This window comes from Eurypyga helias, unplaced genomic scaffold (assembly GCF_000690775.1).
Source record: "Eurypyga helias isolate BGI_N326 unplaced genomic scaffold, ASM69077v1 scaffold3915, whole genome shotgun sequence".
Lineage (NCBI taxonomy): Eukaryota > Metazoa > Chordata > Aves > Eurypygiformes > Eurypygidae > Eurypyga > Eurypyga helias.
This window is the reverse complement of record NW_010249317.1, coordinates 11380-22166: the sequence shown is the minus strand read 5'-3', so window position 1 is coordinate 22166 and position 10787 is coordinate 11380. Positions and strand designations below refer to the sequence as shown.

Sequence of the window (10787 nt, the reverse complement as noted above, 5' to 3'; positions counted from 1 at the left end):
TGAAACAAATCCGTAAAGCTCAGGGCACCTCTATAGTTCTGCCTGCTTCTTTGTTGCTGCTGTTTCTGTAAACTCTAAAGAGTAATCCAAGAATGATATAGGACCTTTACCTCCCTCTGAAATTTCTGCACTAAAATTATACCATTGTTAGTAAATATGACCCCAAATGTCTCTTGTTTGCATATTCTTGCTTTTCATTGTTGTCTGAAGTTTTACATAGCTTGGTCCATGAAGTCTTCATGACAGACGTAGAAATAAAAACCAGGGAACTGTCTTCCCTCTCTTCTCTCCCTCTCACTCATTTGAATGCTTGGCCTTGCCTTTGACAGGTTACAGATGAACATTAAAGTGGGACAAGACTGGGCTCTGCTGGCAGATCTTGGAAATTGCCTCATGAACATGCCTTGAGGAGATTTTAGCACCACAAAGAAACACTCCAAAATTAATACAGAGGTGATTTGCTTGCTTTTAAAGGACACCATACCGGCGAGAGTCTGTTCGTGATGGTGAGGACATGTATGGAGCTGCAGACTGCAGAAGGACACAGAATAATCTTAAATTAATTTTTATTAGAATGGTTTTAGACCCTGAATATAAACAGTGCTGAGATCAGAGACAAACCAAGACTAGGGCAGGAAAATAATATCCCACTATTAGTTTTATTATTTAAGCAGAGCCAAATAAAATCCTAAATATGTTTTAAAAATAATTAAGTCTAAACAAACACAAATGTCTGCAGTCATTCCCATAATTAGTGACTTAAGCACACAGTTTTGATGTTGTAGAAAAGAGGATGCTGCAGGGTCACCTGAGATCACCTGCCCAATATATTGCCTTCTGTAGTCCTATGTCTTGGTCCTAAATCTTTCAGCTTAGTCTTATGTTTCTCATTCCTTTTTTTCTGGGACACTAACAGCTGTTCCCAGCTGAACAGGCTGTATCAGAAATTATGTGTTCTTCTGGGATATCTGAAAACAAAAGAAAATAATTGGTGACTTTCCTAGTTGGATTATCTGGTTTCAAAGGATTGTGTCCTGTACTTACAGTCTGTTTTTAATATCAAGACAGACTAAAGTGACACCATTGAAGAGCAACATGAACAAGATGTTTACTGCAGGTACTTGGTGATGTTGCTGACTGTGAGTTGACCTTGTGTGTGAGAAGAGTAGGCAAGGATGGGCTGTATGTGCCCCAAACATAAATTGTTTTTTTCACATGCCTGTCTTTCCCTGTATTCCGTCAGTGTATGCTGGTATATACAGCCTCACTGGCACTTTTCCCTCTTGGGAGTTACATCATACCTGGAAAAACTTGTGGGGAAAAAAAAAAAACAACTTTATGTCTCCATTTAGTTATGTGTAAGGGAAGGAGATAAAGGTATCCTGTTAGCTGTCACTGCCGGTCCCCACCCCCTTCAGACAGACTCCAAACTGAAGGCATTTTCTTACTCCCAGACGAGGCCTTTTCACAGTCAGGTCACAAGCACTTTGAAGAAGCTTGCAAGAGAGTAGTCAGAAGAATGCAAATTTAAGAGCTCAGCATCCAACTTCCCTCCCTTTCAGAGCAACTGAGACAAGTGCTGCACAGACCAAAGAGGATGTCCAGGCTACAGACAGAAACAGCAGTCTGTTATAAGCAAATCACTCCCAAAGCAAACCTGTTACTGTGGGCTCCAGGTCTGTTTATCATCCTGAGACAGAAATAAAAAGAGTGGGAAGGAAAGCAGCATAAACACTGCCATGAAGTTACTCATTTTAAAAATAACTGTATTTAAAATCAGCTAATAAAAGAAAAAATATATTAGTTTTTCGTCTATGGGAAAAAAATTATAAATCCAGGGATCATGGATACACTAGGAGGTAATCAGACTATCACGCAGAAACAGCAGTGGCAGAGGAATGAGGTGGCCTCATGGCAGCCTTTCATGCTGACTGGGTGACAAAAATGGGAGGGCGGAGACATGGGTGGTATTGTTTTTGTACGAGCTTGTATCGTTGTGGATACAGGGGATCCACAATGATACATTGCCCACGAGACCTTTACAAAAACCCGCAGGTGCATAAGCATTGTGGGAGAGTGTTAAGACAGCTACAGACATTTCTGCAGCACAGTGGGCATGTTCGGTCGTGGGTTGTGTTGACAGGCCTCGTACTCTAGAATTTATTTGCATCACCTGAGAACGGAGCCTGCCCTCTCTGGAAAACAAGCTGGGAGATCTGGAGACGTTGAAGTCATTTCCAGCAAAGCAGATTGACTGCAGATGCACCTAAAACGTATCAGACTATGTCAAGGAGATAATCAGTATTTTTTTCCTGATGTGATAGTGTTTGCAATCGACTACAAAATGGTTCTTTATTAATGTGATAGAAGTGTTTGGTAGAAAAAGAATTCTGACATGTAGCAGGTATCTCTCAGAGGCACTATAGAAAACATGTTGGGGTTTTCTCTCTTAAATAAACCTCCTGTGTGCACTGACTAACTCATGCCCGCGAGCACGAAGGTTTTCTCTAATCCTTCTCCACACTGTCTCACTGCAGTTCTTCCTAACGGATATCAAGGGTTTGCCTGAGGACAGACAACTGATTCTTCTGGACTCTCCTTAGGTGGATTACTGTTAACATATCAGAAAATTGAATGGGATCCTGAAAGTCTATTCAAGATTGCTGGCCTGCCATTTAAGGGAAAACAAATGGATTTGGTTTAGTTCAGTGCCACAAAGGCGAACCACCTACATGAAAAGACATGTGACTGACAAAAACAAAGCAAATGTTATTTGATGATTACCTCCACGAGTTACAGAAAGGAATGCTTCACAATACTTAGAGTACAAGACTGACAGTAAGGAAGCTCTGGTTGTGGAGGAATTATATTTCTAGACAACAACATCCTCTACCACTTTGGGTATGTCTACATGGTTTCTACATTTACAAAATTAGAATAACAGGTAATATGAAAGAAATAACATGAAGACTAGAGAAAGGTTGTAAAATAACCTTGGAGTGAAATGTGGACAATAAAACTAAGTAGCGAAACACTTGGGGAAATTATTTTATAAATGCTACAGGTTATACAATGGGGTTTCAAGCTGGTTTTCTGCCAAAGCTCTTCAGTCAGAGATTGAGGGGTCTTTGGGATTCGAGATACAGTAAACATTACTTAAGGTTCTGCTTATTGAAGTCAGCTGCAGTACATTCCTTTTCTCAGCTTATGATACAACACTTTGTCACTGTGAGCAACAATAAGCTGACTTTCGGCGATGGCACAAAACTTACGGTAATAGGTAAGAAATTTTTGTTTTCTCTTTTAAATCACTTCAAATCCCAGGTCTGTTCTTTAGAAAACTTCTCTTCAACCTTATTCTCCTTCACATTATTAAACTGGTGTTTTTCTGATGTGTTAAGAACCCAGCCTACTCTGGAGAATAGACTAAGATTAGTACTCTAGGTCAGGGCACACATTTCACTTTGGAGAACTGTGTGAAGGCATTTTCAGTGGGTCGAAAGATCTCCATAGAAAGAATTAGGATGAGGAATGGGTTAAAAAATATGCGTATATCATAAATACATTTTCTTAATAAATCAACATCTGCAAAAATCACTATTCCCCAAAAGTAAAGCTATTCTCCATATGCTAGCTCTCCCCAAGTTACAGGTGATTAAGAACAAGTCAGTGAAAGGCTATGTGTCTGAAAAGAAGTGAGTTACAGTTACACGTTGGACAGGTATAGAAAACAAAATCAAGACTCTACAAACAAATTACTTTGGGTCTTTTCAGGGTAAAATAACTGTGTGTTATCTCAGAGAGCTGGTAAAGACAAGTGCTAGCATTTTTAGCTGACAAAGCAAAAGCCACAAATAAATACTGAACTTTATCATAAGCAATACTAACAGCTCTCTGCAGCTGCTTAATTCCTTTTCGTTACAGAAAACAACTCTCCACAGCACAGCAAGTTTCTTTCCACAAAACAGGCTCATCAGGATGGTGATAAAAAGATCATTTAGGACAATGTCCTTACTATTTCAGAATAGATGCTGAAGGACACTGAAAACTACAGAAACAGAATATGCGGTTCATTTCAAATAGAAGTGTCTCTCAGGGAATGTTTCTCTCTGGGTCACACTTCTGGGCTTTGACTACCTCCAAATCCAGAGGAAAACAAGGCTGCTTCTACTACTCATAAAAATGATGGTGTTTTCTTCTTGCTCTATTGCTCCTGGAGTCAGAAGAACTGGTGCCTCGGGCTTTTGTACTACACTAGTTCACTGCAAAGTTAAATGATTACAAGTGGTACAATTCAATCTCCATAGGAAAAAAGTGATCAGCAATTGTTTTTGAAATCCAGTGTGATTCTGAGGTACCTGAGCTGATGAAAATCAATGCACTGATCTGTCATTGATCACAGTCAAGTATGCAGCTAACTGTAATAATCATAGCTAAGATAACATTGGGAATAAAATCAGGGGCTTCCATCCAGGGAAGGAGAAAAGGAGCAATGTTTAGGAATTGCTACAATGGGAACAGTGGAACAGGGTCCTTTGACACATATACAGTACATTTATTTATCTATCTATTTATTTGTTTCTTCATTTATTAGAATTTGAAAACCAAAGACATTTATTTTACTACAGAATAATATTCATGATGTTGAAAGGAAATTAATAAATTAAGGAAATGATGTTGTTTAGTTGAAAATAAGGAAAGAAAATTAATCTGTCTGCACATGGGAAATATTTTCTAATAGTACACCTAGATAAATAGATAGATGTCCTCTAAAGAAGTGGTGAAAGCTGCAACGATTCACAAAAGCATGAAGCAAAAGCACTCTGGAAGGGGCATTTCTGAGATTGACCTCACCTGGTTAGACACACAGATGTGGTGGTGTGCCCTTACATAACCTTCTCCTTGTTAGGGGACCATAAATTAATATACTCTGTGTTTCTTCTTTTGCTGATACCGCATGAGGGGAGGGTTAGTCCACAGGTTTGGCTCAGAGGACTGATAGTAGCGGGGAGGTTTTCCTCCTGCTCCAAAACAATGTGAATAATGAAAGACTGTACTTTGGCAGTGGGACAAAACTCACGGTCCTAGGTAAGAGACAAGTCAGATCTTTGTGATATATGTGATACTGGTTTTGGGGATAAGACCACTCTTAATTAATAGCAGAATAATGATCATTCGTCATACAGTCATGAGGACAGGATAAATGCTTTATTGGTGGCTTATTAAAATGAGATGTGTTAATATGGAAATGTAGGATTTGCAGACATGATTTTTGAGATCCTTGTGTCTGTTGGCTCTGTCTTCTCTTACTGGGAACTTCATGCAGGGAGGAATGAAGAAACAGTTCTGTTTCCTCCCATTCTCGAAGAAAACACTATAGAGGTTGGGAGTAAAAGATCCTTCTTTGGTCTGCGAGAAGAGCATAATGACACTGTGGATTATAGTCTGATTGTGTACAGCTGTGCTTTTAAACTGCCAACTTCTGGAGTTATGTGCTCAGAGTTACTGGTAAGTAGCTGGGATTAACCCCAGTGCTCAGTGTGGCGGAGACCTGAAAAATTCCCTTGCATTGAGGATATGTAGCCTACATGCAGATGATTTGAAAATGAGAGTAGGTGTGAAGGATAACAAGAAATCGTGAAGCTGACCTTGCCATGATGGGAATGGAAGAAATGTGATACTTTTTCTCTTAAGTGAGTGAAGAATGTGTGACAGGGAATGGTTTATGCATGGAAGTGATTAAGCACTGTGTCAGTGTCTGCCATGAACACTGTGGAAGGTCAGAACAGAATGGGCTGTGGATAGCACTTATATCTGATTCTCTGATGTTGACCAATCTCCTTATTCCATCAAAATAAGCATGCTCATCTTCTGGCTTTCATTGTCTTTTCAGTAGTTTTATATTTTTTTGTCTGCCTTTTTCACCTGCCTTCATCTTTGGTTTTTGTTTGGTTGGTTGGTTCGTTTGTTTGTTTTGGTCTGTTAAATCTATCTTTTTTTCTTTGGTGTCCTCCCTATCTGTTTCCATGTCTACACTCATAAGCCATTTAGGCAATGAGCCGATGAATGTATGTCAGAGATAATTTTAGGATACGGAAAAAAAACATAAAGACAAGTACTAGAAGTGGCCAGTCTCCTCATGAAAGCAGACCAGTGCCAAACCTTCTAGGTTGTTATCTCCATTACTATCTAGCTACCTCTTCTGAAGTCTGCACAAATTCACACGTTTTCACAGAAGCAGTGCAGGGATCTTTGTAGAGTAAGCACTGAGTGAAAAAGGCACGCTTCGAGGGTCTTTGCCTAGCTTCTGAGTAACATCTCAGTGTTGAATTTTATGTCCTTTTAACGGTAGAAGTCTGTTGCCTCTAGTCTTATATGTAGGATTTAAACAGGTGACATGTTTTGTGGGTGTACAGAATCTTGCACCATTTTAGGCTTCTTATACCTAGGATAACCTAAATAATAAATAACATAAAGAAACATTTCACGGTCTTAATAAGGATGGCAAGTTAAGACCTAAAGCAGAACTAGTCCCAGGCAGATTCAGGTTTCTTCACTTAAAACGGTAAGAAAGGTCAGCTCCTTCCTTTCAACTCATCTCTTAAACGAGGGCATCCAGTTAAGGTATCACATGGCAAGTATAATTCCAAACACTGCAAGAACCATCATGTCTTACTACACTTTCAGAAAGGTAACAGAGTCTGTTGAAGATGCTTGTGCCTTATAACACAGACTCTTTCCTATTAGCACAATATTACAAATACAGGTCTTACAAAACTACTGGGTACTTTTCTGCACACCTGTTTGCTCCTCTTTTCAGCTTTCTTATTTTTCTGACAGAGACAATACTAGAAATTCACTCATGCATTTCTGTAGCCAGAACTTTTATGTTCATGTATCATGAATGAAGACAAATGCTTTCAGTTTCCTGGTGTCTATCTATCCAATAAATATTGTCTAATAGACAGTTGTTAAAAAGCTGGATATATCAGGAGTCAAATTTGAAGTAAAATTTAAATTTTACTTTAAATTTAGTAAAATTTAAAGAGGTTTCTGATTAAAGACAGTAATGGAGGCCCTGGGCCATATTTCTTCCCATTTCAGAGAAGAATGATGAAATCATACCTCCAGCTGTAGCCGTCTTTTCCCCATCAAAACTAGAGATCCAACAGAAGAACAAGGCCACGCTGGTATGCCTGGCCTCTGGTTTCTACCCTGACCACGTGAATCTCATCTGGAAGGTGAATGGTGCTAAGAGGACAGAAGGCGTGGGGACAGTCGAGTTTTCCACATGGAATGGGAGTACCTACTCATTGACCAGACAACTAAGGATCTCAGACCAGGAATGGTTCAACCCTTCTAATCGTTTTGAGTGTGTTGCCCATTTTTTTAAGAATGAAACACTGGAATCGATACACAAATTCATCTATGGTGATGCTGGTGAGTAAAAAATGTGTATCACCAGCTGTACCTAGTAGAAATCACAAATCGAAAGGATGTGGGTTATGATGTGAAACACATCTATATACAGCTTCTGTACAGGGTGTTGTTAAGGCACAAATATATATGTAAAATATGGAGGGGTTTGCATATGTCTTTTCATATTCCTGGGCCTCTGTATCTACATTATCATTAGACATTCCAGTTTTTCAAAGGTTTCCTCAGACATTCACTGAGAAATCTCTTTAATACAGTAAAATGTATAGTATAGTAAAATGATTCAGGCAGTATATTGTAAACTAAAACTTCTAAAATTTGTGTTCCATTTGCATAGAAGAAAATAATGACGTTCAGCTCATTTTTGTTTTTCAGGTTGTTCACTTACAGAAGGTATGTGTGTCCTCCCACAAGCCAATATCTATATGTATTTTGATTCCAGTTTTATTTATGCTACGTGTGTGAGATTTCTACTGGAAGAATAACTTGTACTTCCTCATCTAAGTGGTTTGTATGTTAGATTTAAAAAAAAAAAAAAAAAGAAGAAAAAGAGAAAGAAAATACTGTGAGAGGAGTGTATGCTGTATTTAGCTGTGTTTTGGTTTTTTAGCTTTTCTTTATGTTTCCCTTTTGAAATAACAGAAGAAACTTTGGGACCTTCTTATAGAATGTAATTTCCTCTTTTTGTCATCTTCACAAGTCCTTAACGCTGCCTTCTGTTGGGAAGCTGCTTGCTCAGCCATGAAAGAATAAAATCATACCTAACCGAGTGATTATAACATCAAGATTCAGAATCCAGAATTCTGAATATTTCTTACTATCAAATTCAGAATACTTCTCATTACAGGTCACATTCCCCTTCAAACAGTAAGGATACCCATATTAAAAATTATGTTTCTTTCCCTTATGTATACAGATTTACACAGTCTTGTTTTTCACCAACTTCTTCAATGCTTCAGAAATATCAAGGCTGAACAAAAATCAGTCTGGTGCCTCAATACTACTGCTGTTCCTTAAGAGTGAAAAATCTAAAATGATGAAAGTTCTACATACCGTGGTTTTTTGGGTTAAAACTTCCCTGATATATCAGCATTGCTCACAAAGCCACTGACAATAAGGAGTGAAAATATAAATCCTATCTTGTGATTCAGCTTCATCTGAGTTCCTAAGAGGGGAATCACATGTACAGCCTAGTTTTTCAGTAGGTGTGGCAACACAATGGGTAAACATTCCCAATTAGGATATACTTTCTTAGCATAAAGCCAATCTCTGTATTTCCTAGGCTCGCTTTCTCTTTTGGATCTCTGAATTACAGTGCTCTTTCCCATGCCCTGCTATCTCATGTCAACAGAGTCATTAATTTGGCTCTGGTTCCTTTGTGTCACTTAGCTAAAGATTTCAAGGGTTTTATTTGACTGAAGCCAAACTAGGTCTAGCCTGTCATGATGATGATGATTCAATACACAAATTATGTTTTATTTGCAGAGTCCTACTTGCGATATGGAAATACTCTGAAGATCACTTACCTCATTCTCTGTGGCAAAGCCTTTCTCTATGCAGTTTTGGTGAGCAGTCTGGTGTGGACAGCCAAGGTAGGCTAGTGTGCCACTTGACAACTGAGCTTATACATGGGATAAATCTGGACAGATTTACAAAGAACAGTGAGATAAATCTGAACAAATGGGAGAAGTTTAACTAACTACCAGGAAATTATTTTTATCACTAAGTTTCTCATATGACTGAAAGATATTCCCAGTGGGAGTAGTGGAAACCTCAGCACTCGTTCCTTTAAAAGCAGGACTGGGAGATGTATTTGAAATGTGACCTGGTAGAGTTGAGTGTGAGTATGAACACAAGTCTCAAATATCTTTTTGTGTTCTTTTTCAAGGATAATAGATGGAGTAGGTTTGTACTTTACTGGTTCACAATTGTAGAATCACAGAATGGTTTGTATTAGAATGACCCTCTAAAGATTATCTGGTCCAACACCCCTGCCATGAAGAGTGACATCTTTCACTAGAGCAGGTTGCTCAAAGGCCCATCCAACCTTACTTTGAACACTTCCAGAGAGTGGTATCTGCAATTTCTCTGAGCTACCTGCTCCCGTGGGTCACCACCCTCACTGTAAACATCATTCCTTATGACTAATCTAAAGCTATACTGTATCAGTTTAAAACCACTGTCCCTAGTCCTGTCAATACAGACCTTGGTGAAAACTCTATCTTTCTTATAAGCCCCCTTGTATATTGGAATACCACAAGAAGGTCTCACCAGAGGCATCTTTTCTCCAGGCTGAACAACCTCAACTCTCTCAGCCTTTCTTCTTAGGAGAGGTGTTCCATCCATCTGATCATATTTTTGGCCCTGATCCAAAAAGTCTGTCACTCTTGTACTGGGAACTACAGAGCTGCATGCAGTACTCCAGGGGGGGTGTCACCAGAGTGGAGTCAAGGGGCAAAATCCCCTCCCTCGCCCTGCTGGCCCCACTTCTCTTGATACAGCCCAGGATGCAATTGGCTGTCTGGGCTGTAAGTGCACACAAATTTTTCATCCACCTGGATCCCCAAGTCCTTATCCTCAGGACTGCTCTTAAGCCATTCATCTTCTGGTCTGTACTGATCCTGGTGATTGCCCCAACACAGCTGCAGGACCTTGCACTTGGCCTTGTTGAACTTAATGATGTTCATATGGGCCCACTCCTCAAGCCTGTCCAGGTCCCTCTGGATGTCATGCCTTCCCCCAAGCATATCAACCCTATCACTCAGCTTGGTGGCATCCACAAAAAATGAGTTTGCATTCCATCCCACTATCAATGACACATTGATGAAGGTATTAAATGGTATTGGTCTCAATACAGACCTTTGAGGGATGCCACTCATTACTGGTTTCCACTTGGACATTGAGCCTTGGATTCTTTGTAACTCTTTGGAATGGTCATCCAACCAATTCCTTACTCATGTAACCTTCCATCCATTAAACCCATCTCTCCAATTTAGTGGCAAGAATGTTGCTCGGGGACTGTATCAAAGGCCTTACAGAAGTCCAGGTAGATGATGTCCGTAGCTCTTCCCTTGTCCACTGGTGCAGTCAGTCCATTATAGAAGGCCACCGGATTAATCATGTAACACACAGAGTTGTGTAAAGATATGAGTTCAGTATGTAAGTAAATAATTTATATAGGTTAAGACACTTTCTTGGTACAAAAAGGGGAGAAAACATGGAGATACAACATGGTCATTTCTGTTAATACTCTCAGGAGACACAATAGTTGGGACACTGATGAATATGGTCTATTTTTTCCTAAATTATTGTATTTGTTCCTCTTACCTGTTGGGGTTTTTTAAATTTGT

General features: G+C 39.3%; 1 gene segment (V, D, J or C); it reads left to right on the top strand.

Annotated features, from left to right (window-relative positions):
* Positions 1 to 3204: 3204 nt before the first annotated feature.
* On the top strand, positions 3205 to 9038 carry LOC104509370 (the record flags this gene model as incomplete). The annotated part of the segment is given in 5 exon segments: positions 3205 to 3280; positions 4910 to 5088; positions 7105 to 7440; positions 7813 to 7830; positions 8923 to 9038. Coding segments are annotated over 5 exon segments (725 nt in total), but the record flags the coding sequence as incomplete, so codon positions are not given.
* Between the last annotated feature and the right edge of the window lie 1749 nt (positions 9039 to 10787).